Below are 20,025 nucleotides of genomic sequence, written 5' to 3' on the forward strand. Positions count from 1 at the left end.
AATGAATAGGAACACCGTTGGGATATTGGGTACTGAGGGGAGTAAATGACATTCAGATTCCTAACACAAATTCAGTGTTATTTATTTGCTTTTGCACACATTACAGACCTTAAAAAAAACTAAACAACACTGTCATCACAGACATGACCCACTCAACAGTCATGTTTCATTCAAGGACTATATTGTCTATACCGTTAAAGGGACAATGTCTTTAAATAGAATTTTGAGGATTTTCACTAACTCAGACATTCCTTCATCACTGTAATCTCAAACTCTGACTAGCAATTAGCAAATTCATGAAAAAAAATCTTAGTGAATGGAACACAACACTGGCTAAGGTTTTCACCTTTACATTCTTAAGTGGTTTTGCCCTGGGATACTTGAAGATCAGGGCAGCAATGTTAAACTCATCTGGCCAACCCCTTATTTGGTGAAACTTGCCATAAAACTTACCACCACCACCACCACCACCACCACCACCACCACCAACAACAACAACAACGCCTTGTGTGTACTTGTATAGCATTCGACTTATTTTCACCGACTGTGATACATCCTGTATTCATCCAGGCTGTAGTCTCTTCCTCTATCTTTCCTGTGTGTTTTAATTCAACTTAATCTTCCAATGTTCAAGAAATCATTATTTTTCATTTCCACAACAAACTTAGTTTTTAACTCTGAACATTTTATTTTCCAAATTTCTTGTGAACTGTTAATGTATTGCTTGCATTTCTGCTTGCACTCTCTGACTAAAATCAGTGTAACTGGTCATGTAACTGTGGCTTGGTATTAAAGATCTTTCATTTCTTCGATATGCTGGGCAGAATCTCTATTTGCATTAAAATCATTACACATTTCATACTTTTATTTTAGCGACTACACGAGTGACCACAGCAATACAGTTCAGTTTTATACGATTAGCATTTAAGGGCTTCAAATAACAATCTTATCAAATGCTTCACATGCTCTTCCCTCGTACTGAAGTTCCGTAGTTCCTTTAAGGCGCCCACACATGTAACTAACTGTATGCTCAACAAGCATGCACGTACAAGTGTGCTTTGGCAAGCATTCAAGTGTATTCATGCTTGAGCATGTGTACAAAGAACAGGTAGGCAAGCATTCAGTGATTTGATTTTTATTTGGTCCTGTTAAATTACATTGTGTACAGAGGCTATAATGCAATGAATAAGTCAAAGAATTCGATATTACATGGAGAAAAAAAGAAGAAAAACTGCAATACCATGAGGCAGCTTCCGCAGCATGTCTACTGTTAATAGTTAATATGGGAATAGTATTTTCATTTCTTTATCTACTCTTTACTCCATTACTTCTTTCTTTTCCTAACAAAAGCAAAAGGCTATCAAAGCCAGTGTATTGTCATCTGAGCTAGATTTTTCTCGTAAACAAACCAATTCTTGTACAAGCTTGCCTGAGCCGTGTAGACATACATGCTTGTTCCTGCACGTGTGTCAAACAGGCAGTTACATGCGTGGACCTGCCTTTAGATACATTCAAACTGTGTATACTCCACAAGGGAGCAAAAAGATGATGTTCATGATAAACAGTATCAATGACAACTTTTGGGATTGAAATTGTCTTTTGTGCATCAAATGTCAGTCTAGTGCATTCATCTTTTATAGCTTTCTGCCTGTCTTTTGCATTGTTGTGCTTTAAAGAGCAACCTGTCGATGGAGCTGTTTTCCTTAGTTCACATCTGCGAAGACTTCCCATTTTGAGGGGGCTTGTCCAAGTCACTTAGACGCTTAGTTTTTATTTGAAATATGTCCCAGTTTCTGCGTGTTTCTTGGTAGCAGATGTGCATTTGAAACAAAGATCTTTTTTTAATTCATACATGCTTAAGGGAGCCACCTACACTCTGAATGTTCAAGTTGTTCTTTCAGTTCAACAGCTGTAATAATCACTTACAAATGCATCTCTGTGGATGGGTGTGTGTACTTTAATGTATAATTCTGACATACTTACTATTCAGTACCATAGCAGACTATAATGTACTTAGTTCACTTTCACACATGACCTAGCCTTCACACATTTTTGCGCAAGTAGAGCAAATTTTATACCTTTTTAAACCAAGTTTAGGTAGTTTTAAGTATAAAACATTCCTCTTCTACCTGAATGGCAGGAGGATGGCACTACATCACTAGAACTACCCTTGTTATAAACATCTGTCATTTGGCTCATGTAATCTTTCATCTACAACTTGGTCCAACAGTTTGTCACTAGGCTTAGTCCACTTCTGCTTTGGAAACCTATGTAGATCTGGCATGTGCCAGGAGTGTCAAGATGAAAAATATATCTCACTGTCCTACCATAATCTAGGTTAAGTTTGCCACGAGAATATTTGTGGTATTCAAAATCAGATGACACGAAAACAAAAAATGGCAAACCCTACAGTTGGTTCATTCTAGCCCAAGTCCCTGCTACAGTAACTTTTTCGTGTGTATGTCATCTGCTGTTCTAAGACAGATTTTTTGAGATATTTCCAAGTAATGTCTTAACTGCGGACTGATAAGAAGAATGTGAGGACAGATTAAAAAGGATTCTTCAAATGTATGTTCTTTCATAAACAACATTAAATAACTGGTTGTTAGAGTCAAGGTCAGAAGAATTGTGAAAGACTGAGGAACAAACTGTCATCTACACTTCTGCTCTACACTACAACCACAGTAATTAACTATTAATATATGACAAAGTAGGTCCCAAACACCCTTCTCAACCTTTCTTTCAACAAATTTGCAGGGGAAAACACACACACACTCACACTCACACTCACACTCACACACACACACACACACACACACACACACACTCACACACACACACACTCTCTCTCTCTCTCTCTCTCTCTCTCTCTCTCTCTCTCTCTCTCTCTCTCTTCTCTCTCTCTCTTTTTCACCATTTACTGATTTACTGGAGGTTACAACCTTCATTCCACACACAGAAAGATGGCTATGATAAAGAGCAGATTGAAACTCCTGATTATCTAGAAAAGATGGCCATAGTCTTGCTCTTCACACAAACAGCATCAGCTGTATGTCAACCTTTAACACCCAAGGGCACTCACTCAGCTTATAAGGCATTTCCGAAATTTTATGTCGAGCTCAACAAATACGAAGACCAGTGCAGTACTGAACACGGATGTGAAAACACATCTGCAGAGAGATGTCTTATTGGGGTGCAGAATTTGAACTTACTTCATTTACAGTAATATGTGTTACATTTACACAAAATTACTCGTAATCTAGTGAACTTTTTTAAATTTCAGTTCAGATATTAAAATCTACACAGTAATGTTTCTCTTTATGAACAATGCTCACAGTGCAACACCACCAGTCTGCATAGAGGATGAATTGCCCATTGAGGATGAAGCGCCTGTGCATAAAATAAGCTATCAAATGATTAAGGAGGTAATAAAATGAAGACACCTGAAGTTTGGGGTTACAATGTAATCAAGCTTTACAACTATTTCATCTGCCAGTATTTTTAACAAGGTGTGTGCTCCACATAATGCTGTTAAGCTACATTTTCCTAGCTGCGGGAATTTGTTGCAGTGTGTTGCAGAATATGCTTGCATCATCTGCTGCGCCATGCGAGTTGCAAGGTGCTGCACAAAACTTTTCCCTAGGCGCAGCACGGTGCACGTCAGAACCAAAAAAATGAAACTTTTTTTTAAAATTGGTAACTGCACCTGATAGAGTGATACAAGAACTATCTCCTGAAACATTTTTTTTTTCAACTCCATGAATATTTTGTGCTATTGAAATAGATAAATACACTCCTGGAAATGGAAAAAAGAACACATTGACACCGGTGTGTCAGACCCACCATACTTGCTCCGGACACTGCGAGAGGGCTGTACAAGCAATGATCACACGCACGGCACAGCGGACACACCAGGAACCGCGGTGTTGGTTGTCGAATGGCGGTAGCTGCGCAGGATTTGTGCACCGCCACCGTCAGTGTCAGTGTCAGCCAGTTTGCCATGGCATACGGAGCTCCATCGCAGTCTTTAACACTGGTAGCATGCCGCGACAGCGTGGACGTGAACCGTACGTGCAGTTGACGGACTTTGCGTATAGTGGGCATGCGGGAGGCCGGGTGGACGTACCGCCGAATTGCTCAACACGTGGGGCGTGAGGTCTCCACAGTACATCGATGTTGTCGCCAGTGGTCGGCGGAAGGTGCACGTGCCCATCGACCTGGGACCGGACCGCAGCGACACACGGATGCACGCCAAGACCGTAGGATCCTACGCAGTGCCGTAGGGGACCGCACCGCCACTTCCCAGCAAATTAGGGACACTGTTGCTCCTGGGGTATCGGCAAGGACCATTCGCAACCGTCTCCATGAAGCTGGGCTACTGTCCCGCACACCGTTAGGCCGTCTTCCGCTCACGCCCCAACATCGTGCAGCCCGCCTCCAGTGGTGTCGCGACAGGCGTGAATGGAGGGACGAATGGAGACGTGTCGTCTTCAGCGATGAGAGTCGCTTCTGCCTTGGTGCTAATGATGGTCGTATGCGTGTTTGGCGCCGTGCAGGTGAGCGCCACAATCAGGACTGCATACGACCGAGGCACACAGGGCCAACACCCGGCATCATGGTATGGGGAGCGATCTCCTACACTGGCCGTACACCTCTGGTGATCGTCGAGGGGACACTGAATAGTGCACGGTACATCCAAACCGTCATCGAACCCATCGTTCTACCATTCCTAGACCGGCAAGTAAACTTGCTGTTCCAACAGGACAATGCACGTCCGCATGTATCCCGTGCCACTCAACGTGCTCTAGAAGGTGTAAGTCAACTACCCTGGCCAGCAAGATCTCCGGATCTGTCCCCCATTGAGCATGTTTGAGACTGGATGAAGCGTCGTCTCACGCGGTCTGCACGTCCAGCACGAACGCTGGTCCAACTGAGGCGCCAGGTGGAAATGGCATGGCAAGCCGTTCCACAGGACTACATCCAGCATCTCTACGATCGTCTCCATGGGAGAATAGTAGCCTGCATTGCTGCGAAAGGTGGATATACACTGTACTAGTGCCGACATTGTGCATGCTGTGTTGCCTGTGTCTATGTGCCGGTGGTTCTGTCAGTGTGATCATGTGATGTATCTGACCCCAGGAATGTGTCAATAAAGTTTCCCCTTCCTGGGACAATGAATTCACGGTGTTCTTATTTCAATTTCCAGGAGTGTATTTAAGACGTCAAGAAAAGTTGATTTTTTGCATTACTCGATATTTATCATGCCATATCTCCTAAATTAAGTGCCTGACAACATAACTTTTAGTTGCATTCTGTAGTATATGTCAATAATGTATGCAAAAGTTCTCATCAATAGAGTTGGTAACAGTGAAGTAATACATTAAAATGTAGCATCTGACATAGCAAACCAACGTCCAAAATTTAGTAAGTGACAAACTTTTTCCCGTTACATTTTTTGTGGGAGGGTGGAAGGGAGAAAAAGCTTCGGAAAGGTTTGAAATAATTTTTACAGTTTGTTGAAAGTCGATGGGTGCTATAGTTTCTTCTAGACGAGAGCACTTTCGTGAGGTTCGTTGTTGCGACATTATTTCCTGCACACTGCGAGGAGCTTTCTGGTAGACCTGGCGCAGTGCAGCACAACAGCAGTAGCAGCAGCAGCAGCAGCAGCAGCAGCAGAGAGAGTGAATGCCAAACGTGCAGCGCAGTGCTCGAGCTAAAAAACTGTTAATTTTCGCATTCCGAAAGTACATGGAAGTTAGGGAAGATGACTGTATGTTATTGGAAAGAGTACTCAGGAAGCACAATGCAGTGAGAAATGTTCTTGCATCGTGAAGAAGGATCATATAAAATTTTAGTTCCAAAACATTTGCTCGACAATGCGGAGAAGTTTATGACATTTTTCAGATTGACACACTACCAGTTTCATTATTTTCTTTTGTTAGTTGAAAACAAACTGAGAAGTAATTCCTGTAACTGAATGGCAAAATGTATTACATTGGACATAATAAAATACAATTTACATCATACTCCACAACCCACCTAATGGTGTGTGGCAGAGGGTACTTTCAGTACCACTATCTCATCTCTCCAACCCTGTTCCACTCGCGAATAGTTTTATTCATTTTTCTTCCGATTTCTGACCAAATTAAGTCTTTTTTTTCATTTTCCACTCGAAATCAGCCATACTCAACAAAAGTTGCTTTTCGGAAACCTGTCTGATAAGTTGCTCATCCTCTGAGGCGGAGAAGCGGTCAGCCATTTCTGGTGATTGTTGTTGCCAGTGCGCATGGAGGAGGGGGGGGGGATAATGGAGCTATCGTCTTGCTGCTGTCAGTTCAGCCCCTCTCCCCTTTCCTCAGGCCAAGTAAATCGCTGTGATATGTGGGACACACTCCTCCCGAAGCACGCAAGCTTTTCCCACAGGCAGAGCCCACTGCAGCACCGTGTTGTCTGCACCATAGGAACAGCCTCTTATGTTTGCATGTGAGCAGCAGGGGTCTCGCACGCATTTTACATAGCACGCTGCAGGAATTTCCCGCAGCTAAGAAAATGCAGCTTTATGGGCACTCAACAATAAATCCGTCTCAAGGGGAACAATGCATGCTGGGAGACAAGCTTCGGTATACATAGTAGAGCGACACAAAATACTTCACAGCATTGATTGGGGTCCCAAAGCAAATGTGCAATAAGTCATTGCCCTGACGAAAACCATTAACTTTGTAAAAATAGAGAAATCAATACTTGGCAGAAGTGCAGCAAGTATAAAATCATTAGGAAAGGTTGCCATTCTGACAGTGTAACATCCTCCTGAGTAAGTGACCACATAATGACCAGTTCCCTTCAAAAATCAGGTAATTATGACTCAGTTGCATTTTACTAAAAGCTTTTAAAGAATAACCGAACCGCTAGAAAAAAAAATACTTCTATGGGTGAAAAATTATTACTCTCTAATTTTCTTCTTAGTAATAATATTACTGACCCTTTTACAACAAATATTTGCGCACTTTCATCAAAATTACTTCCTCTGAAAGTTCAAAACAGGTGTAGTTTATGAAGACAATCATCAAAAACTGGAGGAGACATATATAAAAATTTGTTTCATCAATTAAAAAAACTGGTTACTCTTACCTGGTACACATATGACTTCACAACATCTGGTGCAAGATAATTCCCATCTCCAAGCCGCTCTATGTATTTCTTCAAATCCATATCCAAATACTCAAAAACAAGATACAATCTGCCACTTTCCATAATAACATCTTCCAGTCTACAGAGAACATACATCATCATCAGTGTGTTAGTCAGTTTTAAAGTGACAAAATATTCAACATCACATCACGTAAATACAATCACATAACCAAAAAACTGTAGGTAACTTGATATGAAGACCGCTACACTCACATTACTCATACATGCATCTGTCACATTCTTCCAAGAATACACAAATGCATGTAAGGCAATCTGTACACCAGGTGCTCTATCTGAAATAGATGAACACTACATGTAATGTGCATGCATATCTCATTTGGTAACACTAACAAAGAAGCTGAGTGGAGATCAAAATTTGAAGGCATTGCAAACACTAATTAAAACACTATTAACAGAGCCAGTCCCCCTCATGAGATCAAGGGAAAGTGGAACAGCTGGTGCCCCCTTTTTTCAACACCAAAACAGACATATAAGACCAATCAACAATTCCCTCTGGCGTAAATACCAGATTCGCGTGAGAAAATGACTTCTGTCATGTTTGGTGTGCATTTCTAAATCTACATCTACGTGAATACTCTGCTATTCGCAATAAAGTGCCTGACAGAGGGTTCAATGAACCACCTTCAAACTGTCTCTCTACCTTTCCACTCTCTTAACGATTGCAGCAAAAACGAGTACTTAAATTTTTCTGTGCGAGCCCTGATTTCTCTTATTTTATCGTAGTGATCATTTCTCCATATGTACGTGGGTGGCAACAGAATGTTTTCGCAATCGGAAAAGAAAACTGGTGATTGAAATTTCGTGAGAATATCCCATCGCAATGAAAAATGCCTTTGTTTTAATGATTGCCACTCCAATTCACGTATCATATCTGCGACACTATCTCCCCTATTTCGCGATAATACAAAAAGAGCTGCCCTTCTTTGTACTTTTTCGATGTCATCCGTCAGTCCCACCTGATGCGGATCCCACATCGCACAGCAATACTCCAGAGTAGGGCAGACAGGTGTGGTGTAAGCAGTCTCTTTAGTAGACCTGTTGCACCTTCTAAGTGTTTTGTCAATGAATCACAGTCTTTGGTTTGCTCTACCCACAATATTATCTACGTGATCATTCCAATTTAGGTTATTTGTAATTGTACTCCCTAAGTATTTAGTTGAATTTACAGCCTTGTGATTTGTGTGAGTTACCAGGTAATTTTTTTTTAAATACTCATGTGAATAACATCACACTTTTCTTTATTCAGGGTAAATCGCCACTTTTCGTACCATGCAGATATCTTATCTGAATCATTTTGCAAGTTGTTTTGATCATCTGATGACTCTACAAGACGGTAAATGACAGCATCATCTGCAAACAATCTAAGACGGCTACTCATATTGTCTCCTATGTTGTTAATATAGATCAGGACCTATAGAAGGCCTATAACACTTTGTTGGGGACCGCCGAATATTACTTCTGTTTTACTCGACGATTTTCCATCTATTACTACGAACTGTGACCTCTCTGACAGGAAATCACGAATCCAGTCGCACAACTCAGGCGACACTCCGTACGCAGACAGTTTGGTTAGAAGACTGCTTGTGAGGAATAGTGTCGAAAGCCTTCTGGAAATCTCAAAATATGGAATCAGTTTGACATTCCCTGTCGATAGCACTTATTACTTCACGAGTATAAAGAGCTAGTTGTGTTTCACAAGAACGATATTTTCTCACTCCGTGCTGACTGTGTTAGTAAATCGTTTCCTTCGAAGTACTTCATAATGTTCGAACACAGTATACGTTCTAAAATCCAACTGCAAATCAACGTTAGTGATATAGACCTGTAATTCATCAGATTACTCCTACTTCCCTTTTTGGGTATTGGTGTGACTTCAGCAATTTCCATTCTTTAGGTACAGATCTTTCCGTGAGCGAGTGGTTGTATATAATTGCTACATATGGAGCTATTGTGTCAGCATACTCTGCAAGGAACCCGACTGGTATACAATCTGGACCAGTGGCCTTGCCTTTATTAAGTGATTTAAGCTGCATTGTTACACCGAGGATATCTACTTCTGTTTCCCATCTTGGCAGTTGTTCTTGACTGGAATTCAGATATATTTACTTGGTCTTCTTTGGTGAAGAAGTTTCGGAAAACTGTGTGCAATAAGTCTGATTTTGTGGCACTGTCATCAGTGATTTCACAGTTTTTAACATGCAGTGAAAGCATTGATTGCACCTTGCCACTCTTTGGGTTTTCTGCCAGATTCCGAAGCAGCATTTCGTTGCGGAAATTATTAAAACCATCTTGCATTGAATCACGCGCTATATTTCGAACTTCTGCAAAACTTTGTCAATCTTGGAGATTATGCATTTTCTTAAATTTTTCTTTTTCCGTTGGTTCTGCAACAACGATCTCACCCATTTTGTGTACCATGGTGGATCAGTACCATCATTTATTAATTTATGTGGTATATATCTCTCACTTGCTGTCGATACTCTATCTTTGAAAACATTCCACAACTTTTCTACACTTACATGATTAGATCGTAAGGAATGAAGACTCTCTCTTAAAAAGGGGTTAAGAGCATTATTATCAGCTTTTTTAAATAGATATACTTCGCATTTCTTTTTGATGGTTGTAGGTGTTACGGTATTCAGCCTAGCAGCAACTGCCTTGTGGTCGCTAATCCCTGTGTTCGTCACAATACTCCCTATTTGTCCAGGATTATTTGTTGCGAAAAGGTCAAGTATGCATTCGCAACCATTTACGCTTCGAGTGAGCTCATGAACTAATTGTCCAAAATAATTTTCTGAGAAAGTATTCAGTACAAATTCAGATGACATTTTATGCCTGCCCTGGCTTTGAACGTATAATTTTTCCAGCATATCGAGGGTATCAAAGTCACCACCAACTATAATTGTATGAGCAGAGTACTTATTTGAAATGAGACTCAAGTTTTCTTTGAACTGTTCAGCAACTGTATCTTATGAGTCAGGGGTCGGTAAAACAATACAGTTAATAGTTTAGTCGGATTGTCAGGTATAACTTCTACCCATACTATTTCACAAGAACTATCTACTTCCATTTCGCTACAATACAAACTAACTCTGACAGCAATAAATACTCCAACAGCAACTTTATTTACTCTATCTTTTCTGAACACTGAGTGTTTGAAAAAAATTTCGGCTTTAGCTTTAGCCAACTCTCTGTACCTATAACTATTTGAGATTCAGTGCTTTCTATTAGGGCTTGGAGCTCTGGTTCTTTCCAAAGACAGCAACGAAAATTTACCTTACTGTGTTTTACCTGCCAACTTTTGGACGGATGCCCCTTCCCTGGTTCCCTGAGACCCTCTAACCTAAAAAACCACCCAGTCCCTTCTACACAGCCACCACTACCTGTGTAGTCACTTCCTGTGTGCAGTGGACTCCTGACCTATTAAGGGGAACACGGAAACCCATGACCTGATGGCGCAAGTCAAGGAATCTGCAGTCTACGCGGTCGCAGAACCGCCTGAGCCTCTGATTCAGATCCTAAACTCGGCTCTGCACCAAAGGACCACAGTCGGTTCTATCAACAGGTGGCAGATAGTGACCTCCGCCTTCATCTCAGAAGCAAGACTGGCAAGGCTTTGCCATTGCCACTAACCACCCAAAAGCACACAGAATCTGCTCCGATCCAAAGCGACACACGTCATTGGTACCAATATGAGCCACCACCTGCAGCTGGCTGCACCCTGTGCTTTTCATGGCATCCAGAAGCACCCTCTCCACATCCGGAATGACTCCTCCGCGAATGCATTCGCAGTGCACACTGGCTTCCTTCCCCTCCTTGGCAGCCATGTTCCTAAGGGGTCCCATTACACGCCTAATGTTGGAGCTCCAAACTACCAGCAAACCCACCCTCTGTGAACATCCAGACCTTGCGGGCCGAGAAGTTTCCTCTGGAATAGGGTAGACGATTGTATCCGGCTGAGAGACATCATCAGCCACAGATAACACACGAAACCTGTTCGTCAAATGAACCAGGGAGGCCCTACGATCGGCCCCTCTGAAAGTTTTTCACTGCCTGCCAAACTTTGGAATGATCTCCCACTCGATCGCGAGTGAGGGGTCAACCTCAGTGCAAGCAGTACCCAAGGCAGTCACAGCAGTGGACCGATAGGAGGAAACGTGGTACGTGCTCAACGTCCCCCACATCCCCATGTTCAATCCCCACAGTGTCGCCCCTTTGTGTGATGGAAGCCAACGCAGCCTGGAGCTGTGAGCGAAGGGTTGACAATTCAGCTCACATCTGTACACAACAATCACAGTTCCTATCCATTACTGCAGTCGATCTCGTTTTAAGCTCGTAAAACTATGCAACAAACGAATGGTGTACTCACCTTATTAGCAGCGGGAAATCGAAGTGCTCTCTCACACTCTGACACTGAGCTGTTCTAACCAAACAAACAAAAGCCTGTACAATACAAGGGTCGATACAACGGTCGATAGCAACAGCGGTACTGTACACTACACTGTTATTGAAATAAAAGGTTGTGCCTATTAAGCACTAACACGCAAGAAATCACAAAAATGAACTAGTAACTAAATAGATAACTGAAAATAAGTCACTCCTGTTTGAAGCTCGTAAAAATATGTAACAAGCGAACAGTGTACTCGCCTTATCAGTGGCAGGAACTAGCGATGCGCTCTCTCTGACGGGCTAACCGACACTTGCTTACATTGCACTGCTTGTTGTTCTTTTAACAAACTGACAGGGGAAGATCACGTCCTCTCTGCTTTGGCACTAGCAGCAAGAAACTTTCATCTGCTGTCATGTCTACTTTTATTGTTGACACGAGTCGCATGTTGCTGATAGAAGAATACAGATACCATAGGTGCTGCTGGACCCAAAAAGATCCACACCATAAACCTCAAACGAAATAAAATACAACTGGTGATGCAAAGCACTCAAAGGTACCATTGGTGACGTAAAAAAAGACTGTTAGCTGCTTGCATCAAGAAGGAACGTTTCATTAGATATTTTTGAAGATAAATAGAGGTTGTTTACCCATGATCACACTGTCAGCCTTCTAATAAATTATATAGCATACAATGAAGGCTTGCACGACTGGATGTTTCAGCTGCTGAGGATTCTTCCGGGTTGTATGGCCGTGGTCCATGGAACACTTCTATCCCTGACGTTTCGTCCAAAGCTACGTTGGACATCTTCAGAGGTGCTCCTGGTAGTGCCGAGTCAGTTGGCAAGACTCGGCACTACCAGGAGCACCTCCGAAGATGTCTAATGTAGCTTTGGATGAAACGTCAGGGACAGAAGAGTTCCATGGGCCACAGCCATACAACCCGGAAGAATCCTTGGCAGCTGAAATTATATTAATATTTTGTTTGGCTTTACCTTAATAAAAGATACGTTAATAAAATTCTTTAATCTTTGCATATGTCACTGCAAACATCAGGGACTATCCAATCTACACCAAGGTGACAGAAGTCATGGGATATGTACTAATACTGTGTCACATGACCTTTTGCCTGGCGTAATGCACCAACTCGACACAGCATGGACTCAACACGTCGTTGGGAGTCCCTGTAGATATAATGAGCCATGCCACCTCTATGACTGTCCATAACAGAGAAAATGTTGGCAATGCAGGATTGGTTCATGAACTGACATCTTGATTATGTCCCTTAAACATTCTATGGGATTCATGTCAGGCAATGTGGGTGGCCAAATCATTCGCTCAAATTGTCCAGAATGTTCTGTAAACCAACTGCGAACAACTGTGGCCCAGTGACATGGCGCTTTGTCATCCATAAAAATTTCATTGTTCTTTGAAAACATTACGACCATGAATGGCTGCAAACAGTCTCCAAGTAGCTGAACATAAACCATCAGTTCAGTTGGACCAGAGGACCCAGTCCATTCCATGTGAACACAGGCCACACCATTGTTGAGTCACTACTTGCAGTGCCTTGTTGACAATTTGGGTCCATGGCCTCGTGGGGTCTACACGACACACTAACCCTACCATCAGCTCATACTAACATATTGTAACCCATCTGACTAGGCCATGGTTTTCCATTTGTGTGGGATCCAACCAATATGGTCACATTCCCAGGAGAGGCGCTACAGGTGATGATGCCATGGTGTTATCAAAGGCACATGCATTGGTCATCTGCTGCCATAGCCCATTAATGCCAAATTCCACCATAATGTCTTAACTGATACTTCCGTTGTACCTCCCACATTGATTTCTGCAGTTATTTCATGCAGAGTTGCTTGTCTGCTAGCAGTGAAACACTATGCTAATGCCACTCCTCTCTGTCACACCTGCAACATGTTGCTTTCAATTAACTGAGCAATTGCTGTGCTAGTTGATTTACATTTTAAGAGTCCATTTTGATTTTCAAACATTAGGTTGTGCACCTGGAGAAAGTTTGTAACTCTGCTGTATATGACTCAACTATTTTGGAAAAAGGAAGTATTGAGACTGGTCTGTAGTTTTGAATTTTGAATTTGTCTCCTTTTGTAAAGATTGGTGTTACCTGAGCTATTTTTAGCCTATTTAAGATGGTGCCTGATTCTATTATATTATTTACTGCTGGAGACAGATTTGCAGAAATATTTTGTCTGAACACTTTAAATACATTAATACAGATGCCATCATACCCTGCAGAACTGTTAGATTTTAGAGAGCTAATGGCATTGCTCAATGCCATGGACACTAGTATCAAAATCATTCATATTTACATTGGTGTGGGAGTACTCCTGGAATTTCCTTTGCAGAAAACTGTATTTAGCACTTTTGCTTTACTAAATCTTTTTTTAATTCTTTCGTCCTCCATGAGTATCTGGACACTAACTTCGGTGCTAGCGACAGCTTCACAGATGACCAGAATTTCTTTGGGTTTAGTGAGATCTTTCAATAAGATTCTGCTGCAGTGGTTGTTGAATGTTAGACACATTGCATTTTCGACAGTAACATTAGTATTCTTGTATCTACAACCCTATGCTTTGTTTTCCACCTAAGACAAAATACAACATTCTCTATGCTAATTTGCTTCAGAAAGTGTCAGTTCCATCTCCTACAAAATCAACACACACAAATATGAGTGATGAACACTAAATGAACCCTGCAAAATTATAACCGTAATTTTTAATCTTGCACCTACTGCTTACAACATACGGCAGGGAAAGTGGAAAAACAAATCCAACAAAATGAAATTTCCACTCTGCAGTGGAATGTGCACTGATATGAAACTTCCTTCAAACTGGGGACATTTAGAAGATATGAGATCATGTACTCGCAGAAGTAATGCTCCAAGGACAGGTGGCGAGTCATGCTTCGGTAGCTTAGTCGGCAGAGCTCCTGCCTGTGAAAGGTAATGCTCCCACATTCGAATTCCCATCCAATGCACAGTTTTAAACTGCCCAGGAAGTTTCAAATCCAACAAAGTTTCCAATAATCACCGCGTTGAGCATCAACCCCGAAAGGTATATATGGGAGAACTTTCATGCACTCTTTATTTACTGGCACTGAGAGAAGGGGAAGCTATGGTTCAGTTCAAAGTCAAGCAAAACAACAACACTAAGCAATGCCAGCAGCAAAGAAAACCCTCCCAACAGGCTCTCATTTCGACTGGGAGTGCTGTAAGCACCAAATGAATTCTGGCACTGTATTCAAAAAGCCAATGCAAACCTAAGCTATTTAGTGTATAAATCACAGAATGATCTATGAATTCGAAAGGATTCAGATAATTTAACATCTGAGGCAATGATTACATTGCAGCACACCCTTTTCTGTGCTTTCTGTACTAGGCTTAGGTATATAATATGCACTAAAATACTCAGATTTGATAATACAGATTTTCTGAATTTACCTTACAATTTTCACTTATACCAAAAAGTATGTTATATGTGGCACAAGTGCAGGCATCAGTTTGCACTATAGACTGGTCTGTTATTTATTTCAGACTCACATTAGTAAGCTTCATCAACTCACACAGACTTCGTTATGTCCCAATACACCTCAGGCTATGCTACAGTCTGCTGCCACAATCAAGATCTCGGGTGGTGTGGGGAATGGGTTACTCTCACAGTCTAGCCAAGTCTGGCCAACATCTGACCACTGTGCATGCTATCTATACAATGTAAAACTCAACAGCAATAATAATTCCACTCACCAACTGCCTGTTAACTTGCCTTACATGAACTACAGCTACCCCTCCCAATTTCATAATAAACTTTGCCCTTTCAATTTATAACTACAAAGTGAGGTAAGATCGGTAATGTTTTTTGTCCCCTGGTACTGGAGCTGGAATGCTGAAGTTTCACTCTGATATAGTTTTAAGTTTGCACTACAGAGGGTATTTTGTTTCCATGTGCTCTGGTGAGAGAAGCCTCAACTGTGACACAAAAATGGTGCGCATTTTACTGTCACCAACTTGTGAAGATCAACAAAGCATAGTTCAATATTTGTAAGCCAAAAGTCATAAATCGAGTGAAATTCAAAGGGGGCGTCTATGGGATGATTGAAGACCGTAAAAATGTCTAGGTGGCGTGCATTCTTCCAAGAGGGCCATGTGAACATTAATGATTTGCACACTCCGAGTGCCCACTAACAGCTGCAATCCCGCAAAAATATCGGAGCCATTGAGGCAACAATTTTGAACGACTAGAGTGTAGAACTTCAGACCTTATCATAGCAGTTCAACTTTTCCTTTGTCATGGTGTACGATATTGTTCGTGACACACTGAAATTTTATTAAGTCAGTGCTCGCTGGGAGTCTAAGAACCTGACAGACAACCACAAGGCCCAGCGAATGATGACAAAGCTTGGATCACTTAAAGCGTTACGCCACAAGAAGCCACGACTTTCTGAAAGGTCACTGGTGACGACTCATGGGTGTACCACTACATGCCCAAATCCAAGAAGGCCTCTATGGAGTAGAAACATGCTGTACAAAAAAATTCCAAGCAACTCAATCTGCTAGGAAAGTGCTTGTAAACATGTTCAAGGAAATGCATGTTGTGTTATTAGCGAACTTCGCTGAACAGGAGATCACTGTGAATGCTGCAGCATATACTGAAACTTCGGTTAAACTGTGTCGTGCCCTTCATTACAAAAGCAACAACATTAATACTGCAGCGTCGAGCTTCTTCATGACAATGCTCGCCCCCATGCAGTTGCTCCTGTTCATGAGAAGAATTGCCATATTTGTTGTGGGAGGTGCTCCAGCATCCACCATTCAGTCCGGACCTTGCACTTTCATAGTTTCATCTGTTTGGTCCCATGAAGAAATTCCTGTTTGGCCAAAGATTTGCGACACATGGCTATACTCCAACCAAACTGACTTCTGTGAACAGGGTACTACGATGGGAAAAATGTGGCGAGAATGATGGCGACTATGTAGAATAGTAAAAGACGTGAGTTCATGTGTGTTTTTTTTTTACCTACTAAACTTTTTGGTAATAAAATTGTCGCTTACTTTCTGACCTCCCCTTGTACACATTTATTACTTAAAGTAAAAAAAAAAAGAGGTAGCTTTCTGATAGTTAGGGCAGTTTGATGCAAAAATATTTGAAAGTCAAGGAAAGAAGGAAGGAAGGAAGATTAGAGCTCAACATACCATCAACAACATGGTCACTAGAGAGCAACCAAGTTCAGATTCAGTGGAGAACCCAAATATGGATGGCTAGATATCTGAATTGCTATCTTTTTTTTAGGGAGAGGGGTGGGGGTCCAGTATCTTGCCACTGCATCACCTCACTATGTAATTTGAAAACACTTCCTTAAAGCCTAAGTTGGAAAGGATGGGGGCAAGACTATAATATAGCTTTGCAACGACCTAACAAATCTACTAGGCTAAGCAGCATCCCTATCATTCAGATCATGGTCATAACTAGGGCCAACAATTCTGATGCATCAGCACATAGGCCTACTGAACATGCCACAGGATATTTATGCAATTAAAAGATATTTCACAGCGACAACCCTTAAGGAAGGACATTAATGAAAAATGCACACTATTTAAAAATGCACCTAATCCACAATTTCGAATATATAGCATTGTAATTTTGTACCATGCTTTACATGAAATTAACACATTTACTTTCGACACACACACACACACACACACACACACACACACACACACACACACACACACACACACACACACCTTTGATTGTCCCTACAGATTGTGGAATAGTTTTCTGGGATAAAATTAATATCTCATTAAATGAAATTTTTATATTACGGAAAAGGGCTATTTGAATCTTCACACATAGCTCGAATAGGACTCACTGAAGGCCCCTATTTAAAAAGTTATGTTTGTTTACTGCTTCCTCTGTGTCCATATACAAATGTGTGTTTATGGCCAGAGCTAAACTTCGTGACCTGCTAACCAACTGGATTACAACAGTCACAATTCTTTGAAGTCTGGGTATACATAACAAGTCAGAACTACTTGCACTCACAGATGAGCCACTTTGGTGCCATTCTTTATAATATGTTGCAAACATAAATAGAGGGATTGGAGACATAAACGGTTTTTTTTATATCAGAATTAAAATCATTGCTTGTTGAGAAGTGTTTCTACAACATGTTAGCTTATAATGCACTCACTGTTGGATTCTTAGGATTCAGTTAATTGATATACTATCAATGCAATTTGTCTTTGCAAGGGAGGTTTCTACTGTATTTAATGTTCCCTATGAGATACAGTGTGACACTTCTGCTGACAGAGGATCTGGTGCCAACCTAACTGTGATGTTAACAGTGTCTGCAGGTTGTTGGCTCCTCAAGCTTTATACCTTTTTGGAGTGCTATACAATGTGATCTTGTTCTTTTGAAGAGTGTATTAAATAAAGTGTCATATTTTTCCAACAACAGCTATTTACTTACTATGCATTTTGTACTTTTCTGTAGTGTTATGTAATTTGTTCATACTTTTCCATTTTTCAGCAGTTTTCTTCCTATCTTTACAAAATTCATTTTTCCTCTATTTACTTATTGCGCTCAAAGTGCAGTATTTTGTAATTCCCCTTCCAATCAGGAACTCAGATCGCCATTCCTGTCATAATGTACTGGACTATCATTGGGCAGAACTGGAGTTTATTCCCCAACTGGCCTGTGTGACGTGGTTTTTCATGGTTTCCCATTGTCGATAAGGTGAATGCTGGCATGGTTCCTTTGACTATGTCATGTCAGACTTCCTGCCCTGTCGTCACCTCATCCTACCCTATATTCCTAATGTTTTTGTGTGTGTTTTTCCATGGTTTCGAACCTAATGGATGACTATCATGGCAAAACGTAGACTTACTTTTATACAAGTGCGGCAAAATTACAACTCAACAGAAGCGGATATTTTCAACCGCCTTATCCGTCAGTTCGTCTTCCTGGATTCGTATTATAATTACCGGATCCGCTGCAATCATTTACTGCCCGAAGTTTAAGTCTAATTACCGATTGCCCCTGCCGTTATCCGTCATACCGAAAATGCACGGCGGTACACCACTGACTCAAAATATTAGTAATACTTAGAAACGCTATTTACTCACCTAACAATGTTTGGATGCGTTAGCTCTTTAAGTAATGAAATCTCGCGCACAGTAGTTGAAGGGACGCCTTCCTCCTCATTTTCCAGTCTGATCTTTTTCAGAGCAACGTGCTGGCCAGTCTTCCTATTTCTTCCTTTATAAACCACTCCGTACGTACCTGAAAATAAATATTACAGATTTCCTTATAACACCGGCCGCCGCCACCACCACCTTTTGTTGAACAATACAATACCTTCGCCAATCTTCTCAAACTTGATAAAATCGTTCATTTTACCACCAACCATATGTAAATACTCAATTTCGTACAACCCTTACTGGTTGCGTGATTAGCTACGACCAAAATACTACACCAATAACTGTTTAAACATGATGAATACTTCGATGGCCTTTAATATACGTTACATCCCGTTTAAAAGTACCAGGTAAACTTTCGCAGACGCAAATATTCAAGGGACCAATAGCATTTCTCCTCTACCCCAAAGATGTACTTTCTCGCCAAAGATGTTGTCAGTGGTAATCAGTCAATCTACGGCGTCTCGCTTCAAACGGCGCTACCTGTTGCTGACTCTGTTCAACAGCTACTATTTACAATATTGTAATTAAGTAAATGACTCCGTCTCCATGATCCACCTTAACGTGGCCGTAGAACTATATCATTATTAACTATGGAAACAACGTAACCCCGTAATCGTTATATTCTTACCAAACGAATACTGTAAACCGTCGTAATTGGTATACTATCGCGTCTCATAACGCATTTGTTGTTGCACATGTGCTCAGAATTAAAAATATTAGTTCGTACTGCCTGACGAATATAAACAGTTTATTTACATCGATACCAGTCTTTGGCGCAATTCGCGGAAAGTGTAACTTTTTAAGAAATGCGAGAAAGTAAAGCAATATTCCATAGCATTCCAAGCAATGAAGATTTACGCCCGTAAATTACAAGTATCAGAACGTTTCTCCATCGATTAAATTTATACCACAAATATATTTTTCACTCTGTTTTTTACATCAGCAGGTCACCATCTGATGTGAATTAGTGCGCGAGAACTATTATGTATCTATGACAAATAAGAGAAATTGAGGACCGGTAGCATTCTCCTTATCATGGAACAGGTGTTGTCTACAGGGTGTTCTGTAACGAGAGAAATTGTAAGCACTGCTGCTTTCTTGTTATAAAAGTCTGTTTTGTTTGTTAATACCACGTTTCCCAGAGATGATGTGTTTCATGTACTGGTATTAATTTATATCATCAAAAGCGGATAA

At 41.1% G+C, this 20,025-nt stretch overlaps 1 protein-coding gene across 1 annotated transcript in view; it reads right to left on the reverse strand.

Moving 5' to 3' along the window:
- Positions 1 to 19,334, reverse strand: part of LOC126282371 (cyclin-dependent kinase 1-like) — a 46,408-nt gene extending 27,074 nt beyond the window's left edge. Inside the window, exons 1-3 of the mRNA XM_049982033.1 lie at positions 18,989 to 19,334; positions 18,757 to 18,913; positions 7,129 to 7,267 (exon numbers count right to left, since the gene is read on the reverse strand). Coding sequence (XP_049837990.1) covers positions 7,129 to 7,267; positions 18,757 to 18,913; positions 18,989 to 19,040 — 348 coding nt within the window. The 5' untranslated portion in view covers positions 19,041 to 19,334. The remainder of the gene's footprint in view (positions 1 to 7,128; positions 7,268 to 18,756; positions 18,914 to 18,988) is intronic.
- Positions 19,335 to 20,025: the final 691 nt, after the last annotated feature.

The sequence above is a fragment of the Schistocerca gregaria genome, chromosome 1 (genome assembly GCF_023897955.1).
Source record: "Schistocerca gregaria isolate iqSchGreg1 chromosome 1, iqSchGreg1.2, whole genome shotgun sequence".
NCBI lineage: Eukaryota > Metazoa > Arthropoda > Insecta > Orthoptera > Acrididae > Schistocerca > Schistocerca gregaria.